Raw genomic sequence first — 21,443 nt, 5'->3', positions numbered from 1 at the left:
TGGTACTGGCACAAAAACAGAAATATAGATCAATGGAACAGGATAGAAAGCCCAGAGATAAACCCACGCACCTATGGTCAACTAATCTATGACAAAGGAGGCAAGGATATACAATGGAGAAAAGACAGTCTCTTCAATAAGTGGTGCTGGGAAAACTGGACAGCTACATGTAAAAGAATGAAATTAGAACACTCCCTAACACCATACACAAAAATAAACTCAAAATGGATTAAAGACCTAAATGTAAGACCAGACACTATAAACCTCTTAGAGGAAAACATAGGAAGAACACTCTGACATAAATCACAGCAAGATCTTTTTTGATCCACCTCCTAGAGTAATGGAAATAAAAACAAAAATAAACAAATGGGACCTAATGAAACTTAAAAGCTTTTGCAAAGCAAAGGAAACTACAAACAAGACTAAAAGACAACCCTCAGAATGGGAGAAAATATTTGCAAATGAATCAATGGACAAAGGATTAATCTCCAAAATATATAAACAGCTCATGCAGCTCAATATTAAAAAAACAAACAACCCAATCAAAAAATGGGTAGAAGACCTAAACAGACATTTCTCCAAAGAGGACATACAGATGGCCAAGAAGCACATGAAAAGCTGCTCAACATCACTAATTATTAGAGAAATGCAAATCAAAACTACAATGAGGTATCACACCAGTTAGAATGGGCATCATCAGAAAATCTACAAACAACAAATGCTGGAGAGGGTGTGGAGAAAAGGGAACCCTCTTGCACTGTTGGTGGGAATGTAAATGGATACAGCCACTATGGAGAACAGTATGGAGGTTCCTTAAAGAACTAAAAATAGAATTACCATATGACCCAGCAATCCCACTACTGGGCATACACCCAGAGGAAACCATAATTCAAAAAGACACATGCACCCCAATGTTCATTGCAGCACTATTTACAATAGCCAGGTCATGGAAGCAACCTAAATGCCCATCGACAGACAAATGGTTAAAGAAGTTGTGGTACATATATACAATGGAATATTACTCAGCCATAAAAGGGAACAAAATTGGGTCATTTGTAGAGACGTGGATGCATCTAGAGACTGTCATACAAAATGAAGTAAGTCAGAAAGAGAAAAACAAATATCGTATATTAACACAAATAGGTGGAACCTAGAAAATGGTACAGATGAACCGGTTTGCAGAGCAGAAATTGAGACACAGAAGTAGAGAAAAAACGTATGGACACCAAGGGGGGAAAGCGGCGGGGGGTGGTGGTGGTGGTGGGATGAATTGGGAGATTGGGATTGACATGTATACACTGATGTGTACAAAATGGATGACTAATAAGAATAAATAAATAAATAATAAACATAAAAAAATTAAAAGAAAAAAGAAGACATACATGCACCCCAAAGTTCATAGCAGCACTGCTTACAATAACCAAGACATGGAAGCAACCTAAATGTCCATTGACAGATGAATGGATAAAGAAAATGTGGCATATATATACATATATATGTATATATATGCACAATGGAGTATTACTCAGCCATAAAAAAGAGTGAAATATTGCCATTTGCAGCAACATGGATGGACCTAGAGATGATCGTACTGAGTGAAGTAAGTCAGACAGAGCAGGATGAACAATAATGATATTACTTATATGTGGAATGTAAAAAATAATACAAAGGAACTTATTTACAAAATAGAAACAGACTCACAGACATAGAAAACAAAATTATGGTTACCAAAGGGGAAAGGGGGAGGGATAAATTAGGAGTATGGGATACACACTACTATATATAAACAAAAAGGATTTACTGTATAGCACAGGGAACTATATTCAATATGTTGTAGTAACCTACAATGGAAAAGGATCTGAAAAAGGATATATATATATGTATATCTCCAAATCACTTTGTTGTACATCTGAAACTAACACAATATTGTAAATCAACTATACTTAGGAAAAAATAATAAATAAATTTTATAAATTTTTAAAAAGAAGCAATCACTGGAGCATCTCCCACTGCCCCTGCCTCTTTCTATTAAGGTTGCCTGGTTACTGCCTGCTGTCCTAAGAGGGTGTGGTTTCCGCTGGGTGGCCCTGCTGCTCATCACAGGGCCTGAGACAGCCGGCAGCTGTGGGACCTCCTGCAGTTCCTAGTTTGTCCATTAGATGGCACAAGATGTCTGTGGCTGGGCCCATTGATCCCAGACACCAAGGGCACACTTGGGGTTTTTTCCCACCTGCAACCAGCAAGCAGAGATCTTAATTTTTTTTTTTTTTTTTTTTTTTTTTGGCTGTACCACGCAGCTCGTGGAATCTTAGTTCCCCAACCAGGGATGGAACCCAGGCCCTTGGCAGTGAAAGCACGGAGTCCTGCAGAGTCCTAACCACTGGACTGCCAGGGAATTCCCTGCAAACAGAGATCTTTACAGAAGATCCTTACCCCCTTCCCAGACTGGGATCCAGACCCAGAGAGGAAGAGGACCTCCTCGAGGCCACACAACAAGTTTAGCCCCTGCCACAGGCTGCTTTTCTGCAGTGTGGAACGGGCTGCCCCCGCATCCTGTTCCAGTAGACCCAGGCCTCCCCTGCAGTCACAGCTGGGGTCTGGCTGAGCTTAGATCCCCAGGGTGAGCTGGCAGGTTGAGGAGTTGTTGGGCCTCCCACCCATAGCTGGTGGCCACATGCTGGTTGAGGGGCTGTCTGGCTCAATCTCCAGCCAGACATTGGCCCCCAGCCCGGGCTACTAGGCTGAAACATCTCCCCAGGGAGATGGACACAGAGGAGCTCCACCCCTCCAAGGGCCCAGGATATGATCACCATCATGGCAGCTGCTGCACAAGCACCCCTCACCAGTTTATAGAGCCTGTTACACCTAAGGTGGCTGGTCCCTGGCTCTGGAAGGAGGAGACTGAGACCCAGAGAGGGAAAGGCCTTGGCCAAGGTTCTTCAGGGAATCCAGAGGCAAGGTAGCCTCCCTGAGTAGCACTTTGCCCAATCCCAGGTCAAGAGGCATGTATATTTTGAGGGGCGATGGGGACAGGGAGACAGGGTTCCAGGTCCCTGGGTCCTTCTCACGCTGACTCAGAGACTGAGCTGTTTCTCTTTCAGGAATGAGATAGGAAGGGAGGTGGGGTCCCAGTACCCTCAGGAGCCTGAGAAGCAAGAGAGGGTCCCAGGAAGGGGCAGGACTGAGCAAGACCTGTTCTCAGGCTGCTGTGTGGCCTGGGCCACATCCTTCATTCTCTGATGCCCCCAAGTTTCCTGACCACCATCTGAGGGCCCGGGCTGGTAACTTGCAGGAGTTTCTAGAATCCTGGAAGCACCAGGATTCTCGCTCAAGGTGGAAATCTTAGCACCCAAGGCCTCAGATTCTGAGTGTAGGGGTCTGGAATGGGGTGGGGTGGCAGCTGTGGAGGGTGGAGACAGGGGCTGCTGTTGGTGGGGGGAGGGGGAGGTCTCCTCACTTGCCCTTATTCAACCCCTCAGCCCCATCTCCCCCCTTGTGCCTCTTCTGTGACTCTCCTGTCCCCTGGATCAGAGCTCAGAGCAGAGGGAGTGGGGGCATGAGCATCCTCCCTCCACCCCTGGGAAGAACCCACCACTTCCCTGGTGACACTCTGGGCCCTGGGGCTCGGGGAGGACTAGAGACTGAGGGAGACAGGGCAATAAGGGCTTCCCTGGCACAGGGTGAATCCTGTTCCCTGCCCCAGTGAGCTGGGATGGGGCCTGGAGGCCACACACGAACAGGCCTGGGTGGAGAAGTCTGGGTATTCATCTATTGCCAATCTCAGATCTGTGAAGTGTGGCCAGACCTCAAGCCCCCCATCCAGCCCCTTGGGCTGGAATGACTCCCCCCAGGCAATCGGGCCCTGCCAGGGGAGCTGGGGAGCCTGACCAAGACTTCAGGGGGCTGGGCCCTTGGTGTCAGGGACCGGGGCCCAGAATCAGTCTGTGGGGGTCTCTGTCATGGGCACCAGAGGGGCAAGGAGCAAAAGAGAGCCCAGCTAGACCCCCCACCCAGCCCATCAACCTCTGATCTCTGATCTCCCTTCCAAGCTATTTCGCCCCTTGACATTTTGCTAGAGCTTAGGGACTTGGGTTTGTGGACATTTCTGTATAAAACACCCACAGCGCAGCTGGGAAAGAGTCTCCCAAAATGGGGAAGTAGCTACTCTGACACTGAGGCATCAGCTGGGCCAGCCGAGGTGGAATGAGAGGCTGCAGGTGGATGGCAGGGCACTTGCTCCCTCCCTCTTCCTCCCCGCCTTCCTGGCCTGGGACGGGGTGGAGCTGTTGCCTTATAAGTGGCAGGCCTGGCGGCAACGGAGCAAACTACAACCAGCGGCAGCGGCAGCGGCAGGACCCAGGGCAACTCTACAAGCAGCTTGGTGTCCCGGTTCCCCAGCATGGCCCCCTCAGCCTGGGCCATCTGCTGCCTCCTGTGGGGCCTCCTGCTCCGCGGCGGCAGCCTCAGCCCTGGCCCCAGCGTGCCCCGCCTGCGGCTCTCCTACCGAGGTAGGGCAGTGCGCACCCTGTTTGTGTGTGTGTCCCTGGGAGCCCCGGACCCTGCCATACCCCAGCTGTGGGACCCCAGCCAGCCCAGGGCAGTCTGTTCTGACAGCAGGAGGGATGCAGTCACTCCCAGCACAGCCTGTGGGAAGGGCTTTACAGTCACTCCCTGGCATGTGCTCCCGGCTGGCCACCAGAGGCAGGAGCCTGGGAGAAAGGCAGGGGGAGGGGGACAGGTCCTGGAAGACATGGCCAGGGTGGAGGTGGGAGAGACAGAGACACACTGGGGGAGAAACTGAGGGGACTGCTGAGAAAAGGAGAGAGACCTCAGTAGAGATGGGCAGAGAGAAATGGGGAGGGGGCAGAGAGGGCAGGTCTGGAGTATCTGTCTGCTCTCAGCTGGGCCCCTTGCCCAGGGCAGACAGTGGGGAAGAGGGCAGCATCCTGTCCCTCTCGTCCGCCCTGCAGTGGGGTCCCTCACCCTATGCCCACAGCCCTGTTCCCCCTCCTGCCTCTTGCAGCCCACTTTGCAATGCTGGCCTTTCCTCTTCCCCTCCATCCACGAGGCTCTTTGTAGCCTCCCTTCTTTGCCCATCCTGGCCCAGGAGGCTCCTCTGCATATCTAACCTGATATGTTGTGCTGCAGCTGGCACAGGCCTCTTCTAAATCAGATGAGACAGAGGCTCTCCACAGATTCTTCTTCCTGGGGAAACCAGAGGGGTGATCACCTTCCCCCAGGAACCCCAGTCCGAGGAGGGAGACCCAGGCCTTCTCTGGAGAGTCGGAGGCGGGAGACATGGCTCCACTCTGGAGAGTCTGAAGGGAGTCAGGGGGTGGGGGGGCCGGGGGTTGTGGAATGTGGTCCTTCCCTGGGAGCTGTGGCTTTGGGCTAAGTCCGGCTACACGAAAAGGTCCAAATAGGGCAAATCTCCTCCAAAGTACTGTCAGGCATGGAGGGCTTCCTGGAAGAGGCTGTTAATGAGTTTGGGGATAGAGAGGATGACCCTTTGGGCTTGGATACCTCACCTTCCCAATGGTGGCCATCGCCCCTTCCCACCACATCCTGCTGCTCTGCCCTTGCCCACCCATCATCTCCAGCTACCTAGCTGGACCCCAAGGACCTACTTCAGGATCCCCACTTCCTGGGATCAACATCCCCAGAGAGCCACCCCCATCCCTGGGACCTGGGTGGGCAGCGTCTATGGAAGAGAAAACCCTCTTTAGCCATATCCCTGGACCAGAGCCTAGATTTCCACCTGGCCATACCTGGCCTCTCCCACACCCAGGCCTTAGCCAGGTGCTCCCTCTGATGGAACGCTCTCCCCTGTCCATCTGCTTGTCCCACTGAGTCAGCCTTTCACGCTGCTCAGACCACCCACCCTTCCTCCAGGCTCTCCCAGCACTTCACCCAGCTTGCTGCCATAAGTTCTGCCAGTGGGGCAGGGACTGGGTAGAGCACAGATGGGCCAGGGGGAAGGAGATGTTAACTGAACACCAGGGGGGCCACGGAGTGAAGGTGTAGGGGGCAGGCCCCTGGGTGGGCTGGGCTGGGTGGGGGGCTCAGAGCCCCCTGTCCCACCCACCCCCAGGAGTCATTTCCCTGAAGCCCTCCAGCACCCCTTGCATGGAAACATTTTCCAGATGTGAGTGGGGGCGGGGACGGTTAATGCACAGCTGGGACCCTCCACCTCCACAGATTGGCTAGAGAAGTGGGCTGAGCAGCAGGCCCTGACCCCCTCCCTCCCTCCCTCCTAGACCTCCTTTCTGCCAACCGCTCTGCCATCTTTCTGGGTCCCCGGGGCTCCCTGGACCTCCGGGCCCTCTACCTGGACGAGTACCGGGACCGCCTGTTTCTGGGCGGCCGCGATGCCATCTACTCTCTGCGGCTGGACCAGGCATGGCTGGATCCCCGGGAGGTGAGCTGGACTGACCGGAAAGCGGCTCTGTCTGAGAGCTGGGCAACTCCAGATGGGAGGCCAGCTGGGTCAACTGAGGCTGTGAGGTCAGGGGTCACACAGGCTGTGTTTCAGGTGCTGTGGCCACCGCAGCCAGGACAAAGGGAGGAGTGTGTTCACAAGGGAAGAGATCCTTCGGTGAGTGATGTCGGGAGTGGCTGCCCCCCACCATGACCAACACCCAGTCCCTGACCCCCAGGAGAGCCTGGGGCTGCTCCCCTGCTGCCTGTTCTGGGGCCACTTGAAGCAGATCTTGAAGGCTCCTGACGGTGCTGAAGAATCTACCCCCCGCCCTAGATCATCCCCCCACCCCCCCTCCCCCTAGGTGGAGTGTGCCAACTTTGTGCGGGTGCTGCAGCCCCACAACCGGACCCACCTGCTGGCGTGTGGCACTGGTGCCTTCCAGCCAACCTGCGCCCTCATTGCCGTTGGGCATCGTGGAGAGGTGAGCCAGGGCGGCCCCGCAAGGGACTGGGAAGCTGTGACATTTCCTCCCTGTTGTCTGAACGCTCCCCATTGAGCCTGGGTCAGGGCAGAGGGGTCAGAGCCTGAAAGGCACCTTTGTGCCAGGGAGCTGACCCTGCCGGCAAGGTCCTGAATGAGGGCGCCTTCCGCCCACCCCCACTCTCCAGCCGCACGCGATGGCCGCTGCCCGGGTCGGGGCTGGCTCTGCTTTCCTAGGTGACGCCTCTCCCTCCCTCCCTCCCTCCCTCTCCCCAGCATGTGCTCCATCTGGAGCCCCGCAGTGTGGAAAGTGGGCGGGGGAGGTGCCCACACGAGCCCAGCCGTCCCTTCGCCAGCACCTTTGTAGGTGGGTGATGCCCAGGCCAGGGCGGGCATGACAAGGGTGGGAGCCGGCCGACGTCACTGGGAAGGGATGGGGTCTGGGTACAGGGCCTGGCCCTCCTCCCCTGACTCTGCCCCCTACCCTCACCCTAGGAGGGGAGCTGTACACGGGCCTCAATGCTGACTTCCTGGGGCGTGAAGCCATGATCTTCCGAAGTGGGGGTTCCCGACCGGCCTTGCGTTCTGACTCTGACCAGAACCTCCTGCACGGTGAGCCCAGGGGTCTGCTGAGGGCAAGGCTGGCTGGGGTCTGCCCCTGGCACTGGCAGGGAGGTGGGAGAGCTGACGCTGGAGTGGGGACCAGAGGGGCAGCCCATCCCCACTCCACTGCCTGGGACTCCAGCCTCCAGTGGGGTCCCTGCACCTCTTCCCCTCCTCACTGGCTCACCCCCCACCCTGTTCCTCCCCTGTGAGGCCCCCACCAGCTTCACCCTGTTACCTCACAGACCCCAGGTTTGTGATGGCCACCCGGATCCCTGACAACTCCGACCAGGACGATGACAAGGTGTACTTCTTCTTCTCGGAGACAGTCTCTTCACCTGATGGAGGCCCGGGCCGTGTCATCAGCCGCGTGGGCCGCGTCTGCGTGGTGAGAGCTGTGGCAGGGACAGTGAGGTTCACATCCTGGCCGTATGTGCCTTCCCAGACCCGTCCCAAACCGCAGCAGTAGGCAAACCGAGGCAAGGGTGTGGAGCCGACATCCATGCCTCCCCCACAAGGGTGAGGGTGGAGGAACAGGAGGAGGGGCCTGTCCTTGGGACCCAAGGCTGACTGGCCCCCACTCCCCAGAATGACGCAGGCGGCCAGCGGGTGCTGGTGAGCAAATGGAGCACCTTCCTCAAGGCCAGGCTGCTCTGCTCCGTGCCTGGCCCTGGAGGTGCCGAGACCCACTTTGACCAGCTGGGTAAGGGCATGGCCAGGGCAGGCTGGGTGAGGGCTGGGGAGGGCTCAGAGCCAGTGAGTGGCGGGCATTGGTCGTGGCCTTCTGTCTCCAGAGGACGTGTTCCTGCTGTGGCCCAATGCAGGGAAGAGCCTGGAGGTGTACGCTCTGTTCAGCATGGTCAGGTGGGCACACGGCCTCCCCTCCCCTCCACCCCTGGCCCCGTCTCTGCACTGCAGCCTCCCCTGTTGAGCCCCTGCCTTCACGTCCGGCCTCGCCATGGGTCCCCGTCTCTGTCCCTGACTCGGTGACTCCGTGGCTGTACTCTCTGCCTGGGGGTCCTCGTTTTCTGGTCTCCGCTGACTGCAGGCACCATCATCCTCTGTCCTCCCTATGGAGCCAGGCTGCCCCCTTCCCGCCTCTGACAGCCCCCCTGGCCTGACTGTCCCTGTCCGCCCTTGGCAGTGCTGTGTTCCAGGGCTATGCCGTCTGCGTGTACCACATGGCTGATATCTGGGAGGTCTTCAAGGGGCCCTTTGCCCACCAAGATGGTCCCCAGCACCAGTGGGGGCCCTATGCGGGCAAGGTACCCTTTCCCCGTCCTGGTGTGGTGAGTATCTGCCTGGGACCAGGGCAGGGAAGAGGGCTGAGTAGATGCCAGGAGGGGCTCTACCTGAGGACAGGCCTGTGTCTGCGTGTGGCCCCAAGGCAGCAGCTGAGCTGGGGCTCCAGAGCAGCTGGGCTGGGTGGGGTGAGGATGGGAGCAGAGCCCAGACTACACTAAGGAGTCTCTCCTACAGCGTGAAGGGTCCACAAGCGGTCCCTCTGAGGTTGGCGTGCCCAGCCAGTGGAGCCTAGAAACAGACTGGGGTGGGGAATGTGACATCACAGGAAGCTTCAGGCACTCCCTTTGCCGCTGCCCACAGTGCCCCAGCAAGATGACCGCACAGCCAGGACGACCCTTTGGCAGCACCAAGGACTACCCGGATGAGGTGCTGCAGTTTGCCCGAGCCCACCCACTCATGTTCCGGCCCGTGCGTCCTCGGCGGGGTCGCCCTGTCCTCGTCAAAACCCACCTGGCCCAGCAGTTGCGTCAGATCGTGGTGGACCGCGTGGAGGCAGAGGACGGGACCTATGACGTCATCTTCCTGGGGACTGGTGGGCGGGCTGAGTGGGGTGGCCGGGCAGGGGAGGTGTGTGAGGACCTATGCTGCCCCTTCCTCTCCCACTGACCCCTCCTCCCCTGCCCCAGACTCAGGCTCCGTGCTCAAGGTCATTGCCCTCCAGGTGGGGGGCCCTGCTGAACCTGAGGAGGTGGTTCTGGAGGAGCTTCAGGTGTTTAAGGTGAGTGGGGGGAACTGATGGGAAGGGTCCCCTCAAGCCCCGTCCCTGCGTCTAGGCCTGGCTAGGAGAAAGCAGGAGCAAAGTGCAGGAGGGAGATGGGCCTGCTGTACTGAACCTGCGGCCAGTGGGGAGTGAAAGTGATGACGCTCACTACTGCAGAGGCCTTGCCGATGCTTCTAAATGACTGCAGGGCCTGGAGACGCAGTCTGTGAGCTGAGAGTTGGGGGGCCCAGTGAGGGATGGCCAAGGCGATCACCCCTTGACAAAGCCCTGCCAGGTTCAAGTTGCAGTGAGGGGTGGCTGACACCCCAACTCCCCAAGGGGTTCTGTTGACCCCTCTATAGAGTCAGACAGGGGATCATCTGTGTTTGGGGAACTGTTGTGCTTCCCCACATGGGATGGGTGATTTGGGACAGCTGCCTCATTGCTGGGGAACAGGACTGTGGGAGGGGACACCAGAGCTTTGTGCTTGTAGCCAAGCCTTGGAGGCCAGCCAGGGAGAGAGGACCTTTCTAACGTAGGAGAGACTGTCTGGCCTTAGTTGCCAGGGAGTGCACTGACCTGGGAAAAAGATGGTTTCCACCCAGAGTCTGGAAGAGGCTGAAAACAGGGATGCAGGGGAGGTCTTGCTTCTTTCCCAGGTGCCAACACCCATCACTGAGATGGAGATCTCCGTCAAAAGGGTAAGAGTAGCTGCCATCTCTCCCCACTCCTCCTTCCTCTCCACCTGTCTCCTGAAGTTTCCCTGAGCACTCTTGTTGTCTGATGGAAAGCTGAGTCACAGCAGGCCCTGGGGCTGCCTGATTAAGCCCTGCAGTGAAGGTTGAGAGTTCAGCTGGGAGCTGAGATTCCCACGCATGAAACCAGCGGGAGCGGGAGGCCCGGAGTAAGTGAGCATGTGTTCAGATAAGGGGAGATCCACAAAGGCCAGTTCCTCAGGGGAGACAAAAACGTGCTTGAAAACAAGATCCAGATTTTAAATCAAATAGATTTTAGAGGCCTGCTGTGTGTCCTTTTGCAAGTGGCAAAATCTCCCCAAGTTCATCTACCCCAGTTCATCTTTGGGTAAATCTTGACTTTTGTACTGGGATTGCTTAAAGCAGAGCTCACCTCCAAAGTCAGGGGCAAGACAGGATAAAGGCCACTGGGGTAGAGGGCAAAGGTCTGCTGCCGGGAGGGTCTGGAGAAGCACCTTAGAGAAAAGACCCCAGGTGTGCCCCATTCCCTCCACGTCCTAGCATAGGATCTGATGTAGATCAGATGGGTGATAAATATTTTTTCTTCTGGGAATGCACTCAAGAGGTTCTGGAAGACTCTTGCGAATGTCAGGGGTCTCAGGAAAGCCAAGGGAGCTGAGAGCCTAGCTGCTTCTAGGCAGAGCACAGGCTCACCTCGGGCTCTGCCTATGTCCCTCCCAGCAAATGCTGTACGTGGGTTCGAGGCTGGGCGTGGCCCGGCTGCAGCTGCACCAGTGTGAGACTTACGGCAGTGCCTGTGCAGAGTGCTGCCTGGCCCGGGACCCGTACTGTGCCTGGGATGGTGCCTCCTGTACCCGCTACCGGCCCGGCACCAGCAAGCGCCGGTTCCGCCGGCAGGACATCCGGCATGGCAACCCTGCCCTGCAGTGCCTGGGCCAGAGCCAGGAGGGTGAGTGGCGGCGGGCATGGGGGCGCCAGCTGGGCTCTCACAGGGCCCCCACTCACCCTTGTGGCCTGGGCTTGACACCTGTGAAGTATGGCCTCAGGCCGTTCTTGTAGTAACAGGCAGTCCTCAGTTTCCCTATGTGGGCAGCTCCTGTCAGCATATGGGTTAGGGTCTCTGGGCAGAGTGAGCGGCTTAGGGATCAGTCAACACCTAGGTCCCTGTCGCATTCATGGGGGCTCCTGGACTGAGGGAGTCAGTGGGTGGTCCCAGGGGTCCTATAGTTCCTGAGCTGAGCCCACCTCCAAATCCCTCCAGAAGAGACTGCGGGACTCGTGGCGACCACCACAGTCTACGGCACAGAGCACAACAGCACCTTCCTGGAGTGCCTGCCCAAGTCCCCCCAGGCCGCTGTGCGCTGGTTCTTACAGAGGCCAGGGGACGAGAGGCCTGACCAGGTGAGCGAGGACCCTGGCTCCAGCCTGCCTGTGTCCTGAGATCACACCCCTCCATGAACTCTGGGGGGAACTTGCCAAGATCAACTTAAGAAAAGTATGTATTAAAGCCCCTGGGGTGCCTAGAAGGAGATGCCCCTGTTCCTGCCATCTGGGAACACCCAGGCCAGATGTGGTAGAACTTCTCCAGTGACAGGGAGCCCACAAACTCCTGGGCACTGAGCTGGGCTCTGTCTGAGAGCGGGGTAGCAGAGATAGAAGAGAGGGAAGGGGTCTAAGCTGGTCAGGAAGGCCCCCATGCTTACACATATGGCTCATCTTCAAAGGGGTCTCTTCCCCAGGGGTTCTTGGTCCTCCTCTGCCTTAGGCCTGGGCCCCTGATCACTGGCCTTTGCGCACACACCTCCACTACACACACACACTCACACACTGCCTGGTCCCACACGTCCTCCCTGGAGTCCAGCTGTCTGCCTAGGCCCTCTCCTCCCCCATCCAGAAAAGTCTGTCAAGCCCAGAGATGGCTTCAGTCTGGGGCCTGAGGCTGGGTGTGGGTGGGGGCAGGGTGAAGAACCATTCGCAAGCCGCTCCCACGGGTAGGGAAGAGGAGGGAGTGGGTTGATTACAGGAGGGGCTCTCCTTCCAGCTTGAGAACTGGGGGAGGCCAGCCTTGGGCCAGCTGTTGGGCTGGGCACTGAGAAGTCTCCCCCAGGGGGGAAGGGGCAGGGGAGCGATGAGATGGAGTTACACAACACTCACCACCCAAGCAGTGCTGCCTCAAAGTACACATGTGCGGACTAAAGCCCAGACAGGGTCCAGGCCAGAGACGGCGCTGGATCAGAACCGTGTTCCACCTCCTACACTGTGATGGGGCTGTGGGCCCTGCACTGTGGGGGGAGTGGGCAATGCAGACCAAGACAGGGAGGGCTGTGTGTGTGTGTGTGTGTGTGTGTGTGTTTGTGTGTGTGTAGAGTGGAGGGGAGTTCTTGTCCCGGGTCTGGGGGTATAGCCCCCCTGAGTAAAAGCCCATAAATACTTTTTAACCCTCTGTTCCCTGGGAATATGTGCCAGGGCCCCCCAAGGCCAAGACAGGGGATCCAGAGCTCTGAGTAGGGGAGAAACCAGTCAGTCAAATCTTTGAGAAGGCCCTGTCCTGGATTATGGGAAGGTGAGTCCCTGCCTGCAATTAGCTCACGGTCGAGGAGGCTGAGCCGGCCAAGCTGCTGGGAAGTGGAGAATGAGCCCTGAGATGGCAAATTTGGAAAAGCAGGGGCAGAGAAGTTGATGGTGCAGGCCCTGCTCCAGGCGCCCTCACGCCCTCCCACACCCCCAGCAGGTGAAGACAGATGAGCGCATCCTGCAAACGGAACAGGGGCTGCTGTTCCGCAGGCTCAACCGCCTGGATGCGGGCACCTACACCTGCATGACGCTGGAGCACGGCTTCTCCCAAGTGGTGGTCCGCCTGGCTCTGGAGGTGATCATGGCTGCACAGCTTGACACTCTGTTCCCCCGGGAGCCGAGGCCAGAGGAGCCTGCAGCCCAAGGAGGCCCGGCCTCCACCCCCTCCAAGGCCTGGTATAAGGACATCCTGCAGCTCATCGGCTTCGCCAACCTGCCCCGGGTGGATGAGTACTGTGAGCGTGTGTGGTGCCCCTCCCGCAGCCGAGGCCGCAGCAAACAGGCCAAGGGCAAGAGCTGGGTGGGGCTGGAACTAGGCAAGAAGGTAAAGAGCCGGGTGCAAGCCGAGCGTAATCGGACACCCCGGGAGGTGGAGGCCACATAGAAGAGGGAGGAGGAGAGGGGGTGGTTGGGATGGGCCAAGTGGCCAGCAGCAGCCCCCAGCCTCTCCCACCCACCCAGCTAGGGCAGAGGGGGCCAACATGCCTGATTGCCTCTTAGAGATGGGAATCTCTGCCCCCAGACCCCTACCAGGCTGCCCACAGGATAGGCTGGGGCCTGATGGAGGGCCTTGTGCCCTGGGCCAGTTCCCTGCCCCTCTCTGTGCTCTCAGTCCCAGGCTGGAGCCAGCACCCTCTGGCTGCTGGCAACTCCAGTGGGCCTGCTATTTGTTCTTGAATGAGGCCCCCAGAGCACATTTCCACTTGTGCCGGAAGCAAGAGGGCTGGGTGTTTTTTACCCAGCCTGCAGAACAATGGCCATTCTGAGTGACCCTTAGACTGGGTGTGTGGGTGCAGCTGAGGAGGTGTCTGGGCAGGGGGCCCCCAGGCAGCTGAGGAGGGTGGAAGTTGCCTCTAAGCTAGTACCTGCTAAGAAGACCTACCCTGACTGAGGTGGGGAGGGAAAGTGGAGGCGCTGAGAAGGTGGAACAGCAAGACCCCCTCACACTTTGTGCCCTGATATCTTGGTAGTTCCCTGCCACTGCACAACCCCTCTTCTGCATCTCAGAATCACAGAAGCATAGACTACTAGAGCTCTCTGGGACCTGGGGATGGTCTGGACCTCCAAGCCTGACATCCCTTCATCAGGTCCTGGAGCGGCCAGGCCAGGTTTCCTGGGATGCCCACACCTCCTGATGGGATTGCCCCTCCCCACCATCAAGGTCTCCATGTTGATGAGCAGGGAGGGGGTGAATTCTAGGAGAATGTTATCCCCCATCTCTGTGGACTAGAGATAGGGAGAGGGGAGCTGGGGAAGTGTGGGGTGGTTGGAGGAGTGAGCTATCTTTCCCAGGGCAATGCAAGCTGGCCCACAGACTGGGAGGGTGGGGGTGTGGCAGCTCTGGGAGCAAGCTGCAGCTGGTGGTCAGGACAAGGGGCAGGGCTTTGCCTGGGGGGGGGGCCACAGAATATTGAGGCTTTTGAGATGGGGAGAGGGTGGGAGACCCTAGGACCGCCTGTGGGGCCCAGGGGCAGGCATTCTCAAGGACCCCAGAAGGCATCAATTAGCCCAGGAGCCAGATGTTTCCCACCCTGGGATCTTTGGTTTCTGCTAAATAAGGGTTTGTCACGGATGGTTCATTTATGAAGCCTTTTTTTCTTTTAAGGGAAAAAAAATGTAGGGGGAAGCTTCTAAGTCCTGCTGGTTCTTGGGGGTGCTGCTGGCTCAGGTGGCCAGGACGCAATCTGTCTGGGCGTGTAGGGAGGTGTTTTTGCCATCAGCAGTAATGTGTTTCTTCGGCTGGGGAGCGTGGAGGGGGAGGAGGAGGAGGACTAAATGAAAAGTTGTTCCCAGCCTGCATGTGAACAAGTCGGTGACGCACAAAACCGACAGGAGGGAGACAAAAGCATCAGGTTCGAGATTCCCTCCATTAAAAACCAAGATGAAGGAAGGAGGAAAAAACAGATAAAAAGCAAGACAGGGCTTCCTGCCCACTGAACTCAAACCCAGACTCTGTCTGCCTTGGATTTTATCCGAGCCACCCCGGCACTCCTTCCCCCCACCCCACAGCCCCTACCACCTCTAGAGAACTGGGGTCCGAAAAAGGCCCCTTTTCCCCTCTTTGCACAGTGAGTGAACCAGAAGCACTGAGGTTAACCTGACAGCACTTTGGGAAGCCTCTGGCCTGGGGTAGCTGTGGCTGGGATGTCAGCACGTAAAAGCAGAGGAGGAGGACCGTGGGGGGAGGAGGAGAGAGAGGCCATGGAAGAGGGTGGGGAGACAGTGCAGAGCCCCAGGAATGGGTCTCAGAGCTGCAGCCAGCTCTGCCCCTCTATCCCAGGCTCTGCACTGGCTGCTAGGCTGGGTCCCCTGGGGAAGTTACTCTGGAAAACAGAGGGAGAAGGAGTTAAAAATCCTGAACAAGGAACACCTGAGCTTGGAAAATTATAGACAGCTTCTACTGGTCCGTACCCCGCACCCCGCCCCCCGCCGCCGCCTCCACGGTACCGTGTGTTATTCACTCCTGGAAATGCTTCTATGTGTGAATTCTATTTTTGTATTCATATGTTGAGATAGGCCTTGTGGTTTCTCTGTCTTCAAAGCACGCTTCTCATAATTACTATTGTTCTTTTTATCGTCACCGCCCCTGAGAGCTGGTGAGGATAGCGCAGGGGTTTTCCACACAACCTGCAAGGAAAGGGATGAAGTTAATACTTATATAACATAATTATTACCATTATTGTATCTGTGTATTTCTGTACTAAATTAACTGATGCCATTTGTGTGAGCTGGAAATGAGGGGCTTTCCCTGTCCTTTCCAGGAGGGAGAAACCACCCTGGGTGGCATTTTCTAGACGGGAAGGAGATGGGTATCAGAGGAAGGAAGGAGTCAGAGGGCTTTGCCTATGAAGCTGAGATTGCTTATTAAATTAGGAAAATCCTGTCCCGCGGGCTTCTGAGACTTCTTGGAACTTCAGTAAGACCTTCAGCCACGGAAAAAAATGCTGGCGTAGGGCAGCTGGGCACGTAAGCAGCCCTGCTCCTTTTTCACAATAACACTTGACTTTGTGACAGCGACACTTGGCCTGATGCCTGTCTTCATCAGCCACATACCAACGTATATTAAGACCACCGTGCTCTTGCCTGGGGGGCCAGGCTGTGCTGTGGGAGCTGCAGCTTTGGCAGAGGAGGGGGAGCCCCAGAGTCTGGCCTGCGGGGCAGGATGCAGGAGACGCCTCTCCCCCAGCCCCACTCCCCCAGTGACATCATGCTCCTGCCCAAAGAGCAGACTCCACTGGTGCTGGAGGGAGATGGGAAAAGGCAGGGGTGCTTTAAAGACGGGAGGGACATCACCCCACCTCACCAGAGAGATTAGCCTCTTGCTTGGATGGCCTCCTCAATCTGTGCTATGGACTAGGGGGCTTAACAGTCATCAGTCCCATCTTGCAGCCCAGGCCCTGGAGCAGGACCCCTGCTTTCACCTCCTGGACCCTGCACAATCACCCAGGCCTCACAGAAAGTGAAACCCTGTTGCCCGGCCTCGGGCCATCACCACCCATCTGAGAAGCATCATCAGAGCACCATTTGGTGTGGAGTGCTGGGCTGGGAGGCTGTGTTAATGCAACCTCAGAGCCCCCTTCTCCCCTGGGGTGCATGGTGTCTCTGCTCCCATGTCACCACCGCCCACACCCTGAAGACCCCTTGGGCCTGGACTTCCCCCAGCCCCTCACCACCACCCTCATCTCCAGCCCTATTTCCTGCCTCAGGGATTTCACTCTATCTTCCTCTTCCAGCTTTTTCCTCTAAGTCTCATACTTCCCCTGGTCTTTGGTCCTGTTTCATGATTTCCCAAACAGGTTTAGAACTGGAAAGGGGCTTCGAGAAAGGGGCTAGTCAAAAGTTGTCTTTTGGAACAACTGTCTCATGAGATCCTCGACAATGGTCAAATAAACATGGGATTTCTCTCCCCTTAGCCCCTACAGAGCTGTGCACTGCCTGCTTGCTTGCCCTGTGAAATCCCTGAGGAGCTCATGATGATTTCTCATTAATTGGCATGCCTACTATGTGCTACATGATCCTCCAAAACATGTGGCCCTCTATCCCTTTTTTTTCCCATGGAGCAGTTACCACCTCATGTTTCTAATGTTTTGAAGAGCATACTTTGGGAAAATGCTGGTTAGCTTAATTCCCTCCCTTTACATTTGAGATTAATTTATTAATCTCTGCCTTCTAAGCCTGTAAACTCTGGAGCCCCTGACTTCGCAGATGGAATAGCCACATCTTGGTTTCCCGTGGCTGGCACCAGAGCAGGACCTGCCACCCCAGGGCCAGGGCTGCCAAGCTGCCAGTCTGCTGTCCCTTGGGCCTGGACTCTGCCCTGCCTCTGGCTCCTGTTCTCCCACACCCAGCCGGCCTCCCCAGCCCATTTCCTGCTCCTCCTGTGTCTGGCATCGTCCACTGTGGAGGGCTGGGATTCACCCCAAGCTTGTGGCTGTCCTGCAGTCCAAAAGACTAGTTTCTAAGGAAAGGTGAGGGGCAGGGTAGGGGCAGAATAAGGGCGGAAAACAGCCCTTTTCACTTTCTCAAATGGCTTCTGTGCTTCCCTTTCATTCAGCTAAGCCTGGGTCAGGTCCCAGACACCCCTAGAATCCTCCAGCTTCAGGAGTGGGCAGGCAGCAGCCATCAGGAGGCAGGTCTGTCTCCTGCCAGGTTATCTTCTCTGTGGGCTCGCAATGGCCCCAGTTGCAGCTAGAGCCAGGTGGGTCGCAGAGAACTCTCTCGTGCCTCTGCAGTCCAGCAAACTGAGGTGTCTCCAGTCAGCCACATCTCCTTACAAGTAGCAGACAGTTGCTCAGAAACAGACCAATTTCCACCCGAGTTAAGGATTAACCCCAGCCTTACCCAAGTCCTAGTCTGCAGGGGCTCTGGCAAGGAGAAAGTTCAACACACACCAGGATCAAATCCCCAGGGATTTCTGAGATCACAAACTTGGCCCTGGTGTGCAGAAAGAAGGAATGAGTGGGGCTAGGTTTGGATATAATACCTGCTAAAGAGCTCAAGGATTGTTGGACCCCCACCTTGGCTCCTCTTCCGGACTCACCCACCCTCCTGGTGCACAGGAGATGAAGTAACAGCAGCTGTGGCCCTGTGCCCACTTCCCACTGCCCAGCCCCAGTCTGCCTTTGTGTGGGTACCACTGCCGGCCCCCTCCTCCTTAGAGGCTGTGTCCTAATGAAGCCTTTCACTTTCCCCACTGGATTTTCATTAATGAAACTCCTGGTTCCTCAATGATGCCCTTAAAAAAATCATTCTCCACTGAGGATTGGAAATGCTGCACAGTCTCCAGGGAGGCCTTGAAAGGGATGCCCACCTTCATCCTCACACCAGGCCTCCAGCAGTCAAATAGTAGCTTGTACTCAGGGATTCTGCTATGAGGAGGACTCAGGTGACCAGTCTTGACCCCTTTCCCCCAGGGAAGAAGATGACTGGAGTGCACCCTAATCCATCCCAGTGGAGTGTGTTTCACCGCCAAGAACATCCCATTGGGCAGAGAGGGAAGACCAGGGCAAGGGGACAGTTGTGGGCTGGAGAGGATTCCAAAGTGAATCAAGAAACCTAAAGCAGAGTCCAAGTATCTGCCATCAAATGGAGGAGACAGTATTAGAGACACTTAAAGCCCAGATTTGCCTGTTAGAAGGACAAGGGGGGCTCTGCTCTCACAGATAAAGGTATAGAAGAATGACATGGCAGACCAGCAGCTTGCTTTATGGGCATGACCTCATCTGTTCACTCTGCCCCCACCCCCCCACCCCCCCAGCTGATAAGAATCTGGTGCTGTTTCCTGTAGTCCAAGGGTCTCAGACAATGGTGTGAACGGCTGGCCCTACTGGAAAGGACATTGTTCAAGGAAGAAAAAACAACACATTAGCACAAAGCCAGGGCAGGACCTGCCTAAATGTAAGGGCCTGTTAACATATCTATGATTTCCAAGTGAGGGGACACAATGGGGAATTGTTTCTGGAGAGACTAGGTTCCCCTCCAGAATGCTCCTGGGGGCTGGGGATGGCTTTGATGGCCCAGACAGGTCTCAGATGCTCTGTGAGGGACAGACATTGATGGCGCAGATGCCTTCCTGTTTATTAGAGGTGCACTTCAGGGCAGGCCCAAGGAACAAGTTTATACCAAAGACAAGGGGGAGAAGCTCCTGGGCTTCACTCTCTCTACGGAGGCCTCATGCTGTCACACTGCTCAGAGACCCCAGGGCTAGAGGTGGTTTGCTAGGGAAAAGTGAGATTATTTTCTGAAAAACATCAACTGTTTGGTTTATGGCCTGCAATTGCCATGTTGCTTTTTGGAAAAAATGTACAAGGCATGAGACCCTTGCAAATAGCCAACCCCTCTGGAATGGGGCTCCCTGGCTTAGTCTGTTAGGGAGCCTTCTCATACCTAGGGGCCCCTGTGATGCTGCAATTCACCTCCAGCCAGCCTGGAAGCACACAGGGAGCTGACGCTGTGTCCCTGGGGTCAGGGCCAATGGAGGTGCTGTTTCTCATAGCAACCTCCTGCCCTGCCAACAGGAAGTTAGAGCCTTTGAACCACAACCAAAGGCCCTGATGTCAGAGTGTGTGTGTGTCTGTGTGTGTGTGTGTCTGTGTGTGTGTGTGTGTGCAGCAGGAGGGTAGGGCAGAAGAGGAACAGAATCATATTACCCATTCCCCTTGGGACTGGCAGTCCCCATTTTTAGGGGTGAGAGGAGAGCAGCTGGGGTTAGGAGGATCACTTTGGGTCTGGAGAGACCATGAAGGCAGTCCTATCTGAGGACCTGACCTATGATAGAAGTGTCATTAGTAACATCTATACTAACCTCTAGATATAACAGGAGCACGACTCATGGATAAACTTGAATGGATGTGTTTAGAACAAGTGAATAGCAGTAAGTCCTGTGCAATCCCCAAACAGAAGCAAGTTTTCATAAGCCCTTCTCAACCTTCCACGCCTAAAGGGTTATAATTTTCTTCCTCAACATGCTCACAGTGCCCTCTGGTGTTTGACAGTAAAACATCAGGCTTATGAATGCAGGGTTTGAGCACATCCAACAATTCAGTAGACATCAAACTGCCTCTGCATGTGGGGTCCTGAGCCAGACACCATGAGGGGGAGAAAGGTTAATAAGACAGAAAGGTCCCTTCCCATAAGGGGCTTCCAATCTAGAGGGAGAGACAATTATGGGACCAGATGGAGAATGACACAGGCTATAATAGGGGTATAAGCAGAGCTCAGGGAGAGTGCCCAGGGATGAAGAAGTGGCCCTTATGCTGGATCCATCAGGCTGAGGATAGAGGTTATGGCTCTCCAGACTGCAAAGCTCATGCTCAGGGCCCAGTATTTCAGGGTAGCCATGGCAGAGTGCCCATGGAAGGGCTTAGATGTCCATCTCAGCGGGGGCCATCCTAAGTAAAGAGCTAGCAGATGTTTTATGGCAATTAACAGAAGGGATAAGGATGGATATGCCAAGCAAAGCAAGTGGATATAGGAAACCATGCAGAGAGAAGGCTTTTGCTGCAGTCCTGTGAGGCACAGGGGTCTGAGCTCAACACTGGCAGTGGGATGGAGAGGAAGGCAAACATTTGAAAAATAGTCAAATTGACAAGAAAGAGGGTGGTTGAGCAGAAAAGGAAACATAAGGAGATTCTGAGGTTTCTGGCCCTAGTTCATGGTTCCCACAAAGGTAAGAATTAGAGGAAGCGGAGCAGGTGCTTTGGGGAATTTTTATTTGATGTCTATTCCTACCCTCCCCAAGTGAACTATTTGTTCTAGGTCCTAGGTTATAAAATGGTAATTAATTCTAATAGACACATCATTTGTGAAAACAGGTATTTAAAATATACAACATGAGCCTGGGGCATCTTGTAGTGCCAAAAAGTAAAGAAGTGCTCAAAACCAAACCAAACCAAACCAAAATGAAACACACAATAATGGCAGTATGTGAAAAGGACATAGGAGTCCCAATGGCCAAAGCTAGAACAATCTGAGCAACAAAATAAAGTAGTATTGGATTATAACCCAAAGTATAATATACATATCCATGAGTCCATACTGATATAAATGGTTGAATAAATAAATACGTGGGAGAGGATAAGTAAATCTCCCATGCTGAAGAATTCCAAATAATATATGTAGATAATCTGTCCTTAAAGAGGGAGGGGGCATAAATCCCCACTCATTAATTGTGGGCTGCACAGAGTGGCTTCTTTCCAAAATTTACAGTATATAAAGGGGGAAAAGGAGTAACTTTTCTCTTTCTGGAAAAACTTGGCAAACACTAACTTGGCCAGATGACCAAGATCAACATCAACAGTGATAAGTCATGTTGATCGTATGTAACTTCAATTTGATGTGATGAAAATGGCACTTTACCTGTGTGGTCTTCCTCCCTCAAACCCATAACTCCAGTCTAATCATAAGAAAAACATCAAGGACTTCC

The 21,443-nt window shown here is 55.0% G+C and overlaps 1 protein-coding gene across 2 annotated transcripts; it reads left to right on the top strand.

The window, feature by feature from the left end:
- The first annotated feature begins 4,315 nt into the window (after positions 1-4,315).
- SEMA3G (semaphorin 3G) lies at positions 4,316-15,902 on the top strand. Of its 2 annotated transcripts, none has more exons than XM_061196948.1 (16): positions 4,316-4,508; positions 6,258-6,418; positions 6,533-6,595; positions 6,783-6,902; positions 7,178-7,268; positions 7,397-7,513; positions 7,750-7,892; positions 8,093-8,207; positions 8,299-8,368; positions 8,649-8,793; positions 9,110-9,341; positions 9,436-9,527; positions 10,169-10,210; positions 10,946-11,174; positions 11,487-11,626; positions 12,957-15,902. In XM_061196948.1, exons 1-16 carry the CDS (start codon positions 4,400-4,402, stop codon positions 13,401-13,403), a joined length of 2,316 nt encoding a protein of 771 aa, XP_061052931.1. In that variant the 5' UTR covers positions 4,316-4,399; the 3' UTR covers positions 13,404-15,902. The 2 variants fall into 2 exon arrangements, with proteins under 2 accessions (XP_061052931.1, XP_061052930.1); XM_061196947.1 differs by having other exon boundaries at positions 12,954-15,902.
- The last annotated feature ends 5,541 nt before the right edge of the window (positions 15,903-21,443 follow it).

This window comes from Eubalaena glacialis, chromosome 7 (genome assembly GCF_028564815.1).
Source record: "Eubalaena glacialis isolate mEubGla1 chromosome 7, mEubGla1.1.hap2.+ XY, whole genome shotgun sequence".
NCBI classification, from domain to species: Eukaryota; Metazoa; Chordata; class Mammalia; order Artiodactyla; family Balaenidae; genus Eubalaena; species Eubalaena glacialis.
The sequence above is the reverse complement of the archived record's forward strand: the minus strand, read 5'-3'. Positions and strand labels throughout refer to the sequence as shown.

Coding starts and splice junctions, on each gene's coding strand:
- SEMA3G (XM_061196947.1), top strand. CDS start 4,400: ATGGCCCCCTCAGCCTGGGCCATCTGCTGCCTCCTGTGGGGCCTCCTG. Junction 6,903..7,177: donor CCGTTGGGCATCGTGGAGAG/GTGAGCCAGGGC, acceptor CCCTCTCCCCAG/CATGTGCTCCATCTGGAGCC. Junction 7,269..7,396: donor CTTCGCCAGCACCTTTGTAG/GTGGGTGATGCC, acceptor CCCTCACCCTAG/GAGGGGAGCTGTACACGGGC.